This window comes from Cydia fagiglandana, chromosome 18 (genome assembly GCF_963556715.1).
Source record: "Cydia fagiglandana chromosome 18, ilCydFagi1.1, whole genome shotgun sequence".
NCBI lineage: Eukaryota > Metazoa > Arthropoda > Insecta > Lepidoptera > Tortricidae > Cydia > Cydia fagiglandana.
Genome location: NC_085949.1, coordinates 5,168,715 through 5,186,377, shown reverse-complemented (window position 1 = coordinate 5,186,377; position 17,663 = coordinate 5,168,715). Strand labels below are relative to the sequence as shown.

General features: G+C 42.0%; 1 protein-coding gene and 1 long non-coding RNA gene across 6 annotated transcripts in view; both read right to left on the bottom strand.

The window, feature by feature from the left end:
* Positions 1-182: 182 nt before the first annotated feature.
* Positions 183-7,808, bottom strand: LOC134673272 (uncharacterized). 2 transcript variants are annotated; one of them, XR_010099443.1, is made up of 2 exons: positions 7,698-7,808; positions 183-7,154 (listed from the first exon to the last, which is right to left on the bottom strand). It is a non-coding gene; the product is annotated as an uncharacterized LOC134673272 (long non-coding RNA). The 2 variants fall into 2 exon arrangements; XR_010099444.1 differs by lacking the exon at positions 7,698-7,808 and adding an exon at positions 7,541-7,681.
* Positions 7,809-8,737: 929 nt separating this feature from the next.
* The window catches only part of LOC134673241 (serine/threonine-protein phosphatase 2A 56 kDa regulatory subunit delta isoform), a 126,739-nt gene continuing 117,813 nt past the window's right edge, over positions 8,738-17,663 (bottom strand). For all 4 annotated transcript variants that reach the window (XM_063531203.1, XM_063531202.1, XM_063531201.1 and 1 more), the window contains 6 exons: positions 14,230-14,347; positions 12,838-12,950; positions 12,045-12,207; positions 11,000-11,229; positions 10,704-10,863; positions 8,738-8,900 (listed from right to left, as the gene is read on the bottom strand). In XM_063531203.1, the coding sequence (XP_063387273.1) occupies positions 8,748-8,900; positions 10,704-10,863; positions 11,000-11,229; positions 12,045-12,207; positions 12,838-12,950; positions 14,230-14,347 (937 nt within the window). In that variant the 3' untranslated portion in view covers positions 8,738-8,747. The remainder of the gene's footprint in view (positions 8,901-10,703; positions 10,864-10,999; positions 11,230-12,044; positions 12,208-12,837; positions 12,951-14,229; positions 14,348-17,663) is intronic.

Here is a 17,663-nt window from a genome sequence, read left to right as displayed (position 1 = left end):
CACATACCTACATCGGACATAGGCAGACTGCTCAAATCATAATCATTTTGTATACATACATACCTATTTCGTGTTATTATATATCGTGAGCTTACAACGATATTTTGATAACTCCCATTAGGCTTAAGTCCGCCAGTCCTGTCCTAAGACCGTCATGTAGGTAATCAAATAAAACACATGGCTATATGCACAACTTTGTATTATAACGATAATCATAAGCACCCTTATATCTTCTGTTACATTTAATCAACAGTTACATTATCGTTATAAATATTTATACAAAATTTATCAATTTATCGAACAGCGTGGCAAATGATTGTCTAAGTGTCTCCATACGTGCAACACCCACGAACATACTGGCAAGCGACTTTTGGGGACTCCATCCATACACAAAACAAAAAAGTTCAGACATATAAATAATATTGATTTTGAGTGAAGTCAGAATTATGGCGCATTGTTCTCAAAATAAATAGTAAAGTAAGGAATGTAGGTACTTATACAAAGCCAGCCGGCCTAGCCAAGGTTACAATCGCTATCGCTTCGACAACAAAAATAATTATGTCTCTCTATCACTCTTCCATATTAGCGCGACAGTGACAGTTGCGTATCGATCGCTACGGAGCGTAAGCGATTAGCATCTTGGCTACGCGGCTTGGACAGATATAATAATTTCATCAAACTGAATAGACTCTACAGATGTAGTGGATAATTAATTTCCATCGTATTTTCACGGAAACGTACGTACCTACGTACGAACGTGTCTTGCTATTTCAGTCAGTCTCGGTACAAAATGTACTGAGGTTGACTGAAGTAGCATGGCACATATGAACAAATCCGAGAAAATACGATGGAAGACAATTGTGCACTACATCTGTAGCTAGGACTGTGAGCCTTAAGAGGGTAAAGCGGAGCACTTTGTTTGCATGGATATGTAGTATTTGTATTTGTGCCCTTAGCCAATATCATAATAAAAGATTTCTGGCACAGTTGTGTAGGCCATCATTTAACCTATGGTCATGTGAATTATACATGAAAGCACCATAAAACAGTTGATTTTGTTAGGAATGCTAGCTGTATTAAGGGCAGCGATTTGTTACAAATTTAGACCTAAATGGCAGTTAACTGTACAGTGCTAGCCGTCACACTTTCATATTATAGGGGCAGCATGGGGGTTATTCCCGCTAGTTACCACCAAGTTGTTACCAGTGGTAACTACTGGGATTTTTTCTCCTCTTACCACTGATAACTACAGGGAAAAATAATTCCGATTTAGTTACCACCAACTCGGTTGGGAATTTTTTTTCTCAGTAGTTACCAGTGGTAAAAGGTGGGATTTTTTTTTCCAGTAGTTTCATTTCTCAATAAAAATGTCGTGAGACACAATCATTCCGTTGTGTTTTACTTATACTTAGTATGTGTTCGCATTTTGCACCAGCTCAGGGCATTGTTCAAAAAATATTTTGCACCGTGGTAAATTGCCTGCCTTCATATGCCGCAGTGTTATGTCGCTGGCCCAATATTACAAGGTTCTATGTTACATCAAGATAAGTAGTTGAAATTCGACTTAATATCACTACTCGTATGACAATAGTGAGTGAGTGAGTGAAACATAGAACCCTGTAATATTGGGCCAGCGATGTGTTAATGCGCGTCCCAAAATTTGTTAGTTCTATCTAAATATAATTATCAAATTTTAGGCACCTACTGTACTACACATGTAAAAAATCTACGCCTATAACCATTTGTACTTGCAATGCGAGTTATATTGAACTTTAACATTCATATATGCGGGTGTTTTTGGAAACTTATTTGCATATTTGGTTTTATCTTAGATGGAGAATAAATAAAAACAAAAGTTATCCCCAAAAGTCACTTGCTTCATTCATAAACTTGTATCCTAAACATGTACATAAAAATAAACGTTACTGTCATAAGGCATTAAATAAAAACGAATGCATTTAGATACCTATCCATAACCGTAAGTATAATTATATTCGGTTAATTTAAAAACACATTCACGTTGGATTAAAATATATAAAATAAATAATGTAAAAAATGTGCTCATTCAATCTTTACATTCATATGCTACCTACACACATTTCATTTATACAAATTGTCTTGTTAATGTTATATTTTTAATTTTATCATGATTTTTATGATGCATATTATATATTGACAAGTATAAAAATGTCCCAATCAACATCTCAAAAATATATAACAATGTTTTTATAAGGTCATACTTTTGATAAGGTTGAAAACACATTTTTATACTCAAATCACTCCAAATAGACTTTTAAAGTAGTTAGATCAATAACGGGTAAGTGTAGCTATGAGGCAAGTCTAGAACTGGCATTCACATAAGGGCCTGTCTACACATTGATTAGCGTTTATTGCGAGACATACATTTGCTATTAACCCATGGAGCGCCCTACTGTCACACTGCACACGTTGATAGTATTTAGTATAGGAGTTACATACTAGTGTGATACTGGGGCGCCCCAACACTAATCAATGTGTAAACAGGCCCCAATATGAAGGTTAACCACACTTACCCCGCAGCCACACTTACCCCTATTGACCTTAAATCATTTTGGCGTCTAACAGTGAATCGAAACACTTATTTTCACCTCAGCAGCTCGAACAAGGGTACTTTGCTTCTTAAAAACAGTGAGCAAAATGCGATTTTGCTCACTGAGTCATTTTGTCTCACTCAGTGAGCAAAATCGCATTTTGCTCACTGAGTGAGACAAAATGTCATTCAAGTGATTTTTATAGTCAAATGTCATTTCAACATGCGGGGTCTAATACAAAGTTCGATATATTTGGGTTCTATTATCTCTGTCCCTCTAGGTATGTTCTCACTGCTTAGGGTGAAAAATTTTGTGTACTACACGAGATCAAAGTTATTTACATCTCGTGCGCTTTTGAATCCCTTACTACGCTCAAGATTCTAAATTAGATTCACTCGCTACGCTCGTGAATCTATTATAGAATCTTTCGCTTGCACGGGACTCAAAATAAGCACTCGAAGAAATATCAAACTTTGATCTCTTGTTGTACAAATAACTATTGTCACCTTTGGCACGCCAAGCACGCAACTAATGATAGGCTCTACATTTTCCTCAACCGCCGGGCAAAAGAGACGCAGCTATAAGTTAGAGTAGCAAGCAACCAGTGCTGTATATATATACTAAAAAATAGCACACTTAGTTAAATTAAGACAAGTCTACGAGTGTTTGCGTTTTAGCCCGACGATTGAAGTAAATTATTAATTAAAACTAAAGAAAACTCTTAAACACGAGTGCCGTGTAGTCAACCAGATTAGTCCATTACGTTATATCTATTAGTTAAGGCATAAACTATGGCTAGTCCCTCATGATTCCCTCTTAGTAACAAGCTACTGTTTGAGCCTTCAACAAATACCGGGTGTGGCCTGTAATAAGAGCAAAAATTTTAACTGTAGGCTGTACTCCTCATACTAATCAACATTTGTTCAGCGACTTTTGAAAATAACTTGTACTTTGATTTTTAATACACTTTAAAGGTTATTCAAAGACGCAATGTATTGCGAATTTTGTTATGTTTAAGGCTTGACAAGCAACGTCAATCAGAATTATATGGCGTGGCGATGGCGTCCATTGAAGATAATATTTATTTTGTATGAAAAATATGGAGTCTAAATACTTCATAATTTTTAAAAGTTGTTGAACAAAAGTGTCACCGTTTGAGGAGTACAATCTATGTTTTAATTATTTGCTCATGTCACAGGCCACACCCGGTATATCAATTGATCAATTTAAGTCCATGTGCACCTAATATTGGTCCATCTTATTGGTTTTGTTTAAAAAGCTATTAAGAGTCACAGGAACCTAGACGCCGCAAGTTATGTCATTTTAAAATAACATGATATTTGACATGAACATTCTAGTAACATAGTTAAATCTGTCTGGTACCAGCGTTCGTTGCTAGAAATATAAGTACAGATATATTGACGTAACTGTTCATGCCAAACTTCATGGGATTCAAGTACGTCGTTTTAAAATTTGTATGGGAGCGGCTTTTTGACGCTGGGTTCGAGTGACCTTTCATTTTTTACGTTTTTCAAGGAATTTGTTAAAGTTGAGGAGTTAATCAATCTTATTATAAACCATGCAAAGTTATCGTGTCAGATATATATGACATACGATTTTTAACTTTTGATATGATCCAACTATTTACTCATATATGCAAATAAATGCAATAACAGAATAACAAGATTTTAATTTTCTTACACAATAGGGACCTATTGTACGAGAAAATGAATTTCCGTTTTACTTTTTACTGTATTCCTTTGAGATGCACAATATAGATGTATTATATAACAAATAGTACAAACACATAAGGTAATTACGGGTAAGTGTAATAAACACTAATCAATGTGTGAACAGGCCCCAATGTGAAGACCAGCCACACTTGTCCCTAATGCCACACTTATCCGTAATGACCTTACGAGTAACTTGTTACAAAGTTAAAAATAAGTCAATGCATATTTGGTTTGTAAATAATAAATATAACTACATTACAATGGCTTCGTATAAACATGATTATAATAGCTAGATGAATGAAGCGAGTCGGCCAAAAGTCTGTGCGGTTTTAGTTATAATTATAGCATTCGTATTAGTTTGGATCCTTTAACCCTTTGACCGCTACGCCTATTATATATATCGCACCATCGTAAATCATAATGGAATGAACGAAGGTTAATATTAAACTGTAACCGTGCACGTCTGTGGCCTGTTTTAGCGGTCAAAGGATTAACCTATCGTGTGTTTGATTAGGATCCTAACCGATTTTTTCCGTCATCAGTTTTCATTTTTTTAGAATGATTTTTTTTCTGCTCTATACGGCTCGACCGAGGTTCGAACTCACGGTTTTAGTCCACAGGAAAGGTAAAACAATATGGCAATCCGAGTTTTAACAATAAGAAACACATTCAATGATTTTAACATCGCCCTGGCCAGGCCTGGCCATCAGTAGTCTTAATACAAGTATGCCGCGACATTAACTATCTCTGACGCGAGATAGATCTACCCGCCCCTTTCTAATTAACACAGTTAGGAACAGACGGGCAGTCTATGAGAGATACTGTCGTGGTATACTCCTGCTAAGCCTACAGTACAAATGGAGTCTATGCTAGGACTTAGTTAGATATTTTCTCAGCCACATAGAAGCTCAACTTTTGGCTTCGCCGTAGTTGGGTAAAAACATTAGCGTTGTCATAACTAAGACCGATAATATGGTAATCTATTTTTACTGTACGAGATTTTTTTTTATTTAGTTAGTCATAAAATGATTGTACTATAATAGTGTAGGGTGCGACGCCGTGTCACACACAAAAGCTGTCACTCGGACGCCACATCACCGAAGTGTCAAAACTGAAATTGAACTTTATGCATTATGACGTAGGTCTAAGTTGCTCTGTGGTCTGTGACGGATTATTCCGTCATTGGCGTTGAACCTGCGGTGCGGATATATCCGCCGTTGGCGAAAAGGTTAAAAATAGATTATCAACATATGCTTCAAATGCATTAGAATGTTTTTATTATCTCTTTTTTACTCTACCGCAATGTCAGTTGGTTTCGCAAATGGAATGGTGATTTATAATATATTTTAATACAAAAATAATTTAAGTAATACAAGCTTGCCGGCGCTTTGTGATTCATATTGAAATCTATATCATTCTCGCAACATTTAGATCACATATTTAGGTACTAATGGACCGAGAGCTGAACGTTTTGGACTACTTTTCACATTATTACGAGTCCTATGTGTATGAAAACAAAATACAATTTGCTCTGGCAAGTATAAACATGACAATATTTACTATAGTGACATATCAAAGATTAACGTTCAACTGTCGTACCACAGTCGGCTTAGCACAGGAGCTCCGCGACAGTATCTCGCGCGCGAGCAAGATTACCCGTCTTTTTTCTTATTAGTTAGAGAAGGACGGGTAGTTTATCTCGCGGGCGGGATACTGTCGCGGCGCTCCTGTGCTAAGCCTAGATCACATAAAAACATCAACAGAACTACATTTTTATATAAGTATGCGTACTAACTACATATTTAACTCGGCGGAGTTTCTGTCACTTCTAGAGGTGTTTAACGAATAGTATTAAAACACCTTTATAGGAAATTTATCGATATTGTTCATATTCTATATTTTGACTTGTTTCATCAAACATTCGGCGATACAAATTTCGTCCACCCGTCCCCACTGAGGGCCTACCGCGAAAATCGAAATTTCGTTATGTCTCTCTATCACTCTTGCATATTCGAGTGATAGTGGGGCAGATAACGAAATTTCGATTTTCGCGTACCTAATTTTTTTTATCAAAATTACAGTTTTCCATACAAATTCGGTAATATAGTGCGAGTCATGTCAGTGGACGAAAATGGTCGAACAATTACCGAATCTTCATACTTAGGGCCCCCTTGTAACACTAGAGTGACTGTTGTATTACTGTAGGTCCTTGATTAGATCTAAAACTCAAAATTCGATTTGATTATGTCGTGTACAGTCGCCATCAGATATATCGGTGCAGCTAAGGCGCTCACAAATATCTGAACACGCCTCTATTGTCAGGGCGTGAGAGTGCGTGTTCAGATATTGTGAACACCTTGGCCGCTCCGATATATCTGGTGGCGACTGTACTTACAGTTTATACACATTTCGCTGCGTGTCTATATTTCTACATGGATATTTTGTTACAGACCAATCCACAGTTACCAGCATTTCATCGCCGAGATGCGACGACGAGCGAAGCGAGGAGAGTAGTTACCCAGTACCGCCGATCGGTTTCAATATATACCACAAGGCGTAGTCACTAGAGCGTCCTGCCGCTGTCACTGTTCCGACGACCATTGATCACTGTTAGACCACTGTCCCGATGATCATTGATCACTGTTACGATCATAGACCACTGTTCCGATGATCATTGGTCACTGTTACGATCATTGACCACTGTTCCGATGATCATTGGTCACTGTTACGATCATAGACCACTGTCCCGATGATCATGGGTCACTGTCCGCCACCACGGTGATCACGGTCACGGGATCACTTTATAGAAGATGGGCTGTGGAGCGTTGGTGCCCGTTTTATAGTTGTTAATCTGCGGAAGAAATATCTGAATAAATATTATATTCAGTTAGAGCATAGGATAGATTTTGGGAGAAATTGCTAAATGCGCGCATGTGCAGTCACCACACGGGACACCGCACAGTGTTTAAAGATAAAATTGCAATATGAGGTGTGTGTGGAGTTGTTCAAACGGTTGTATCCCATGTTATGCCAGAGGTGGGCTCCTTATAATCTTGTAATACATTTCAGGATTGCATACGCTAATAGGGCCCCTCTCAGGGGTTAAGGCCCTCTGAGGCATTCACCGCTATTAGTACTGGTCGGGGTTGGGCGTTGGACTCCTCGAGGAGTTCAACACAGGGTTAGACTCGAGTCTAGCGGAGCTGGCTTAACTGAGGTTAGTAGAGAGGCACTCACGTCCGCTAGCACTGGTCGGGGTCGGGTGGCGTGCTCAGGTACTGGTCGGCGCGCTGGCGCTGGATGAGCGCGGCAACGGTGCTGGAGTCGGCGAGCAGTTCCTACTTCTTGAGTCTAGCGGAGCTGGCTTGGCTGAGGTTAGTAGAGAGGCACTCACGTCCGCTAGCACTGGTCGGGGTCGGGCGGCGTGCTCAGGTACTGGTCGGCGCGCTGGTGCTGGATGAGCGCGGCCACGGTGGTGGAGTCTGCGGGCAGCTCCGACTTCTTGAGTCGAGCGGAGCTGGCTTGGCTGAGGTTAGTAGAGAGGCACTCACGTCCGCTAGCACTGGTCGGGGTCGGGCGGCGTGCTCAGGTACTGGTCGGCGCGCTGGTGCTGGATGAGCGCGGCCACGGTGGTGGAGTCTGCGGGCAGCTCCGACTTCTTGAGTCGAGCGGAGCTGGCTTGGCTGAGGTTAGTAGAGAGGCACTCACGTCCGCTAGCACTGGTCGGGGTCGGGCGGCGTGCTCAGGTACTGGTCGGCGCGCTGGTGCTGGATGAGCGCGGCCACGGTGCTGGAGTCGGCGGGCAGCACCGACTTCTTGCGGAGCAGAGGGCTGGCTTGGCTGAGGTTAGTAGAGAGGCACTCACGTCCGCTAGCACTGGTCGGGGTCGGGTGGCGTGCTCAGGTACTGGTCGGCGCGCTGGTGCTGGATGAGCGCGGCCACGGTGCTGGAGTCGGCGGGCAGCACCGACTTCTTGCGGAGCAGAGGGCTGGCTTGGCTGAGGTTAGTAGAGAGGCACTCACGTCCGCTAGCACTGGTCGGGGTCAGGCGGTGGACTCAGGTACTGGTCGGCTGTGCTGGATGTGCTGGAGTAGGCGAGCAGTTCCGACTTCTCGAGTCTAGCGGAACTGGCTTGGCTGAGGTTATTAGAGAGGCACTCACGTCCGCTAGCACTGGTCGGGGTCAGGCAGTGGACTCAAGTACTGGTCGGCTGTGCTGGATGTGCTGGAATCGGCAAGCAGTTCCGACTTCTCGAGTCTAGCGGAGCTGGCTTGGCTGAGGTTAGTAGAGAGGCACTCACGTCCGCTAGCACTGGTCGGGGTCAGGCGGTGGACTCAGGTACTGGTCGGCTGTGCTGGATGTGCTGGAGTCGGCGAGCAGTTCCTACTTCTCGAGTCTAGCGGAGCTGGCTTGGCTGAGGTTAGTAGAGAGGCACTCACGTCCGCTAGCACTGGTCGGGGTCGGGCGGCGTGCTCAGGTACTGGTCGGCGCGCTGGTGCTGGATGAGCGCGGCCACGGTGCTGGAGTCGGCGGGCAGCTCCGACTTCTTGCGGAGCAGGGGCGCTGGCTTGGCTGAGGTTAAACCTTGCTTGCGAGCCTGTGAAAGATAAGGAAAGTACATATTTGAAGGCAGGATATTAAAATTAAGTATGTACTTATTGAAGAGCCCTCATCGCTCTAATTCCTCCGTTGCGCGCCCATTATTTTGCGCTTCTCTTTTAAATTGTACCCTGGCGTTCAAAAGTGCATGGAGATGTTTCAACCGTAATATTAAGGCATTAAAGGTTTAATTGCTCAAAAACTGATAGCAAAGTTGCATTTTGTTCACATGTAAGACAAAGTAATCAAATGCAAATGAGTTGTCTTCTTATGTTTGCTGGTAGAAATGACTTTTTAATGATGATTGTATGTATACTAAATATTTAGTAACATTCATTTGGAATTCTTTTGGTATGATTTTGTTTGATATCTTACAGTTAATATTTTGTTTGGGTTGGTGTGGTGAAAAATTATGTGTTTCAGGCAAATTTTCCCCAGCAACGTATAACCCTCGTGCTTTGAAAATTTTTAATCTTTCGCTTGCTCGGGTATCAATATTAGCACGAGAGGTTAAACAACAACTTTGCCCTTGTGCAATGCCAAATAAACTATTTCTATTTCTATAAAGAGTCTTCTAGGAGTTGCCCTAATTAAGCTCGCGTGGGCGAAAAGCTCGCGTTTTTTTTTTGTGTCTGGCGGATTATAAAAATAGTATTGACTCCTACCCCGCCTTAACAAGTAGCCACCACCCGAATCAGAGTTTTTAACCTACTCTTTTCCATTCGTGAATACCTGGGTGGCTTTCCACTCGATCCTAGTGTATACTTCTTTTTTTATAGCATTAGAAAAAGACAAACAATCTAGACGTGTCTTTTTATAGAAAATGATTGAAATACGCTCTTTAAAAATTAGTTTATATTACTTACGAAAGCAAAAGAATGTAAATAATCGTATATGATTTATAATTGTTATATATTTGCTCTGATTTATTGTTCAGAAGTGTTTTATTAAACGAAGGGTTGCAGGCCAAGTAGTCGAATATCCATAGGCTACGGTGGCCAAAATCGAGGAAAAAACTGTCTAAAAATTTAATTTAGCGCGGAGCAAGTACCAGGGCCTCATGAGTTACGAAAAGGTGTCGTTGACCAGCCCGCCGAGATTATGAGAATCGCGGGCCGCTGCTGCTGATAAAAACAAAAGAAGGTTGCTTTACACGCCTAGGTGTGTAAGGCTGTAAAAATAGTAGATTGTTAACCAAGGGTGGAAAGTGATCCATTTCACCCGAGATATTTTGGCGCTCGAACGAAGAGAGAGCGCCAATAGTTCGAGGGTGAGATGGTTACTTTTACCCGAGTTAAACATTCTACTTTTCATTTCGACTATGAGGAAAGTGAAACACAAGAAATGTAGGTTGATTATTGGTAATATTATCATTATATTACATTCATTTATTCGGTTTTATTTTTTTTAAGGCGCGGAAGGCCGTTTCAGATACATCCCACTTTAAGATCGGATTGTCTATGGTTTTCGATTTTTTTTCGACCAAAATGTAAACGGCGCCAATTTCAGTCATGCGGAAGCTAATATGAGAACTTTTAACTGAATAATATGATGTTGCTCGAAGTAAAAATAAAAAATAAATTACTTTCCACCCTAGGGTGGGAAATGAGATTTTCCACCCGGTTATCAGCCTATGAAAGGTGAACTTTCCGAACAGGAGATGAAAAATTCTTTACATATCTTCACTCGTCGCACGGACCGCACCGGATACGTACTATACGTAGTACTTCCGGACGTAATTTGAAGTAAGTCATCTCATCATTTCATTACAAATTTGAGAAAAGTAGTATATCCCACATACCTGCGTCGCCTCCCTCTCGATCCTGGTGTAGCTGAGGTCTGGCGCGTCGTCCGCGAACTGTATGTTGTCGTCGCGGCGCGGCGCAGGCGGCGGCGCCTTGGCCGCCTTGGCTTCTAGCCGCTGCCATAGCTCTTCCCTCTGCAGGAGACGCTCTCGCTCCCTGAAAAAAAAGCGTCGGTTAAGGCACAGACTATTTTATTACACTACAAGTCAACTACAAAGAAATATCAATTATCGCCCTAAAGCGACTGCAACAGATGTTTCGGTCCGTTATATTGGTGACGTGACACACTCACTTGTGCTTCTCCTGCTTGTACTGCTGCGTGCACTCGTCGAAGAGCTTCTGGTTCATCTCCATGAACAGCTTGAGCGCGTTGTAGACCAGCCCGTGGATGGTCTTGTTCCAGTGGCTCTTGGTGTTCCGGTACAGCGAGGGGAACATGATGGGCAGGATGTGGTGCGCGTTGTCCGAGATCAGGGACATTATGTACTCGTTGTTCCAGTAGTAGAGGGCGCGCTCGGCCACCTGGAATGATTTGGAATGTTATAAACTATTGACATAAATGGCTGGACTGACCTCAATCTCGTTTTACGAGTCAAGGGGATTTGATCCTATTTATTCATCTGTTCCTAGGTACCGATGGATCGACGAGGTCCAGAAAGACCTGTGTGGCATACAAGCGGCTGAATGGCGTCAGATCGCACAGGATATGAACGAATGGCGAAATCTAGTGTCGGAGGCCAAGAACCACTTCGGGTCGCTGAACCAGCGAAGTAAGTATTCATCTGTTGGCTCAGTACGAGTGCGTCGCGACAGCATCTCTAACGCGAGATAGACTATTCGCCGCTTTCGATTTAATACAGTTAGAAATAAACGGGTGGTCTATGACAAAAACGAACGTTTCCGAGACAATACGATGGCAAAGGATTGTTCACTACGTCTGTACAAAGACGTGGATGCAAAAGATCAGCGCTTGAAGTGGCCAGCAACATGCTGAGATGGGGCCATTTCGTGACGCTTGATTGTTCACTATATTTTTTCTATGCATGTACATTGTCTGTGTTTACGAATAAAAAACTAGGTATTCTTTTCTATTCTAAAAGAAAAAAAACAACGGATTGCACTCCGGGAGTGCCGACAAAAGTGAAAACTCAATGACTAGTAGTAGACCTTACTATGATACGTTATGGCTAAAGTTCTTTGGTGACTAACATTGTCCGTGTCACATGACGTCAGCGCGTTACGCGTTACGCTGTCTCGAGTTTATCATTTTTCCCCACCTCAAAAAGTGCTCAGCGCCGCTAAAGAAGTTTTCACTTCAAAAAAACTAAAATACTCACTTGGAAATGCGGGCTGGAGACGCACTTAGCGAGCTGCCTGAAGAGCGGGTCCATGATTTTCTGGAACTCGGCGGGTTCGATCACGTCCAGTATTTCCTCCATCTCGTTAAGGAACATCACCTCCTTGGGCGAGTGCGTCTTTGGCCAGTATTTTAATAATGCCCTGGAATAAATAGTCAGTTTACAATATCGTTTGCGAATACCAAACAGGTATAATGTTAATTTCAGGTTTACATTTCTGCCTAAATCTTATATAGGCAGGAGAGCAGAGGTCACAGCTACACAGATAACTAATAGCAAACAAAATATTGTACCTGTGCACGATATTTATGCCAAAAATCTCTAAGAAACATTTAGGTCAATTTTGAAGTTGGACTTGCTGTCGATGCGAAAAAAGGACGAAAAAACCTAAAAATCAAACTAATATTGTCATTCCAATAATATGATATTAGGCTAACCTTAGGTTGTTGTGAGCGTGACAGCGTAAGTACTTTCTATTTAGTTTGAAACCCTCGCAAACGCATTACAACATTAGTTCATACACATACGTACAACATACATACGTTCGCAAGCAATTTTAACCTTATAAGACCCACCATAGAAAGTTTTTTAATTTGAACCTTGTTCTATATGTAAATTGGAACGAATTTCGTTTGTTTTAAATAACAATGAAACAAAAGAAATGCTACTTTATATGGTACAAGAAAAGTTCAAATTAGATTGAATGAATATGTACATTGTAATGTACATTTAGACTCAGGAGGTTAATTAAATATAATAGATACAAACTCACCTAACTACGGGTTGTGTTAAGGAGGGGTCCTTCTCCAGGAATTGTACTACGCAGTAAGCTAGCTGGGGGTGGTACACAGACAGAGACTTCGCCTTGTGGAGAGGTAGCAGCACCTGTTGACAAACGATTTTATTAATATTTATCTAAAATGTATCTTTGACATAAAAAACACAAACACTCTAAGTAAGAAATTTTCTGAAATTGAGTTATGCTCGAGTAGCGATGTACCGTTTTCAAAATATTCCCGAGAACAGAGAAATCTACCGAAAACGTTCTCGAAAATTTCTCGGAAATGTTCTCTGAGAGTTTTACCCTTTCGTCGCAAAAGCGATGAATTCTTTTGTTTAATCGCTTAGTGTATACCGCGTTTTTTTAGCATTAGAAAAAAGGTAAACAATCTTGATGTGTCTTTTAATTGAAAAACACATTTTTAAAATAAGTTACGGCAAATATGTAACAATTATGAATCTAATACGATCATTTATATTCTTCTGCTTTCATAAGTAATAGTTTTTGGTTTTTAAAAAGCGTTTTTCAATTAAAAGACATGTCAAGATCGCTTACCTTCTTGCAAGTTCTTTCTAATGCTAAAAATAATACTAATTGATAAAAAAAACAGGAGTAAAATAACACGAAATTACCCAAACAAGTTATTTGAGGCAAAAGGTATCGACTTAACAAACGTAAATATGTCATTCCGTTAAAAAAAAATTAAGATTGTTCATAACTTATTTATGCTAATAAGAGAACGTTCTTAAGAAAATTGGAAATTTTCCGAAAACTTCTTTGGAAAGGAATTCTCAGAAACGAGAACGTTCTCATCGGCACATCACTAAGCTTGAGGACTTGCTACCATTTATGTGGTGAAGTGGCGGTGGTGGTAGGTAGCGCGATTACAGCATTAGCTTTGTTGTCAAACAGACTCTAGCCTCATATTTCTCATAGAAATAAGCAGGGATGTTGCGGATGCAGATTTTTTGACATCCGCGGATGCGGATATTTAACGTCTCACATCCGCGGATGCGGATGCAGATGTCAAGATTTGGTACATAAAAAACGTCAAAATTTGCATTTTCAGCATTTTTTAATTAAAAAAAACGAAACGTTTAGTATTTGAACAAGAATATAGGTGCATTTTATTTAATAAACAGTAGCTTGGCCGACTTATCGGGATCTAGACGATTTCGTTATATATACTCGTAATGACGAAATTACCTAGCACTTACGCCGGCGGCGCCGCCGCTAATACGTTCCTGTTACCGACTTGGTCGACATCCGCATCATGCGGATGCTCCGCATCGATTTTATGCGGATGCGGATGTTGAAAACAATGCGGATGTTCCGCGGATGCGGATGCGAATATTCGCATCATCCCTGGAAATAAGTACTGACCCTGAGTAAGAACATCTTGTGTTCCTCCTTCAATGGCAGCGCGAAGCCGTTGATGATGGAGCCGAGGATCTCCAGCAATTCCGCTATTCCGTTGTGATGCTCCGTCTCGTATATAAACCTGAAACAATACAAAGTTACTGTATAGGTATATAAAATGATTCGAAAGATTGATTCAACCGACCTCACAGATTTGACTTGATTTTGATACACAACGCAAGTAGTGTGTTTATGCCGCTCCGAGACCAGAACTTTTCCGCCAGAGGGCGACAGTATGTATGCGCAAGGTAGTGACAATTTAGTTCACCCTACTCCCCGCTAGATGGCGCCACTGTCTATGCGCAACGTTAGTTCCAAAGGTCGCCGCTAGATGGCGCCACTGGTTAGTTCACCCTACTCCCCGCTAGAGGCGCCACAGTCTATGCGCAACGTTAGTTCCGAAAATATCCGCCAGCCCCGCCGGAGGGCGACAGTATGTATGCGCCGCTGGTTAGTTCACTCTACTCCCCGCTAGAGGCGCCACTGTGTATGCGTAACGTTAGTTCCAAAAATCCCCACCAGCCCTGCCTGGGGGCGACAGTATGTATGCGCAAGGTTAGTTCTAAAAATCCCCACCAGCCCTGCCTGGGGGCGACAGTATGTATGCGCAACGTTAGTTCCAAAAATCCCCGCCAGCCCTGCCTGAGGGCGACAGTATGTATGCGCAACGTTAGTTCTAAAAATCCCCACCAGCCCTGCGTGGGGGCGACAGTATGTATGCGCAACGTTAGTTCCAAAAATATCCGCCAGCCCTGCCTGGGGGCGACAGTATGTATGCGCAACGTTAGTTCTAAAAATCCCCACCAGCCCTGCCTGGGGGCGACAGTATGTATGCGCAACGTTAGTTCCAAAAATCCCCACCAGCCCTGCCTGGGGGCGACAGTATGTATGCGCAACGTTAGTTCCTAAAATTTCCGCCAGCCCCGCTGGAGGGCGACAGTATGTATGCGCAAGGTTAGTTCTAAAAATCCCCCGCCAGAGGGCGACAGTATGTATGCGCAACGTTAGTTCCAAAAATCCCCACCAGCCCTGCCTGAGGGCGACAGTATGTATGCGCAACGTTAGTTCTAAACTTTCCCTGCCAGAGGGCGACAGTATGTATGCGCAACGTTAGTTCCAAAACCATCCGCTATGAAATGTTTAGATGTCTCCACATTGTATGTGAGTTGTTGAATCGCTTAAATGAATAGATATCGCTAGTGGCGCCTTCGTCGGTGGACACCGCTAGTTAATTCCAAAAATCCCCGCCAGCCCCGCCAGAGGGCGACAGTATGTATGCGCGACGTTAGTTCCAAAAATCCCCGGCTGAGGGCGACAGTAGGTATGCGCAACGTTAGTTCCAAAAATTTCCGCCAGCCCGGCCAGAGGGCGACAGTATGTATGCATAACGTTAGTTCCAAAAATCCCCGCTAGCCCCGCCTGAGGGCGACAGTATGTATGCGCAACGTTAGTTCACTCTACTCCCCGCTAGAGGCGCCACTGTGTATGCGCAACGTCAGTTCCAAAAATATCCGCCAGCCCCGCCGGAGGGCGACAGTATGTATGCGCAACGTTAGTTTCAAAACCATCCGCTATGAAATGAATAGATGTCTCCACTTTGTATGTGAGTTGTTGAATCGCTTAAATGAATAGATATCCCTAGTGGCGCCTTCGTCGGTGGACACCGCTAGTTAGTTCCAAAAATCCCCGCCAGGCCCGCCAGAGGGCGACAGTATGTATGCGCAACGTTAGTTCCAAAAATCCCCGCTAGCCCCGCCTGAGGGCGACAGTATGTATGCGCAACGTTAGTTCTAAACTTTCCCCGCCAGAGGGCGACTGTATGTATGCGCAACGTTAGTTCTAAAACCATCCGCTTTGATATGTATAGATGAGCAGCCGTCTGAGTATTTCTAAAAAAGTCCGCAGAGTCAGAGGGGGTTCATGGTAAGTTAATTAATCTTGGTCAAGCAAATCTAGTCAGTAGAAAAAGGCGGCAAATTTGAAAAATCGTGGACTAGCAACACTAGGTTTGAATAGTTCGAAAATCGTGTGTCATTTATATCTTATCTGTGGAACTGTTTTGTTTACATTTCATCGCTGTTCGATGTACATTCCTGCCTTTTGTTCGTTTCCTAGGGATACCATACTTTAGTTTGCATTACATTGCTTCTGACATATCCGGCTTGACAGACTATCGATTCGCTTAACAATATAGATGTCGCTAGTGGCGCCTCGTCAGTGGACACCGCTAGTTAGTTCCAAAAACATCCGCTATGAAATTGCAAAAAGGCCCATAATGTTTGTTTTAAAATATGAGACATATATCGGCGTTTTTTTTTTAATACCACGTCAGTGGCAAACAAGCAGACGACCCCGCCTGGCAGTAAGCAGTCACCGTAGCCTATGAACGCCTGCGAATTCTATAGTTTACACGGATGCACTTTTATTTGCGGTTGGTTTTGTCGCTTGTGCTTATCAAATGTATGGAGTTTGTAGTTTACCAACCGTAAAGGGGTTTTTCTTTTATTATACCACATTGGTGGCAAATAAGCATACAGTCTGTCTGATGGTAAGTTGTTACGGTAGCCTTTGGACGCTTGCAAGTTCAGACTTTTGAAACCTATACATCATCATCATCATCATCATTATTATCATTAGACCCTCAGGAAAACCTCGACAGTCGACTTTAGGGTTTCTAGCACACTTATTTACGGTTGATTTTGTCTCTTTTGGTTATCAAATGTAGTTTGTAGTTTGCAGACTGCAAAAAGGCCCAGATTTTTTTTTTTTTATTAATACGTCGGTGGCAAACAAGCATCCGGCTCACATGATGGTAAGCAGTCGACGTAGCCTATGGATGCCTGCAACTTTAGAGTTGTTACATGCGCGTTGCCGACTGCAAAAAGGTTCAATAAGTTTTTTTCTTTTTTTATATACCACATCGGTGGCAAACAAGCACACGGCCCGTCTGGTAGTGAGCAGTCACCGTAGCCTATGGACGCCTGCAATTTCGAGATGTTACATGCGCGTTGCCGATCGTTGAGATGTAGACCGTGACGTTCGAAAACAAAAAGTCGTATGTGACTGTAAACTTCCATTCACCGTAGAATTTGACAGATAGAGAGAGTTTGATGTATTTGTATGAAATTATAAGCAAATATCAGCCGTCATGAATTAAGTATTGTAACCTTAGTCAGATAATGAAGCTTATTTGAAAGATTATTAACTCTAAGTACTAGAAATAAAGTAGATTTTACTAATGCTGTAATTCTGTAATGCGACATGGTCATGAAACTCGTGCGATGTTGGGGGTATACTCTTCAATCTTTTCAATCGGAATGGTCAGAGGTCAGAAAGTCCGTGAGGGACAGAACATACGCAAAGTGACGAAATTGAAAACACGTTTTAATATACCTGAC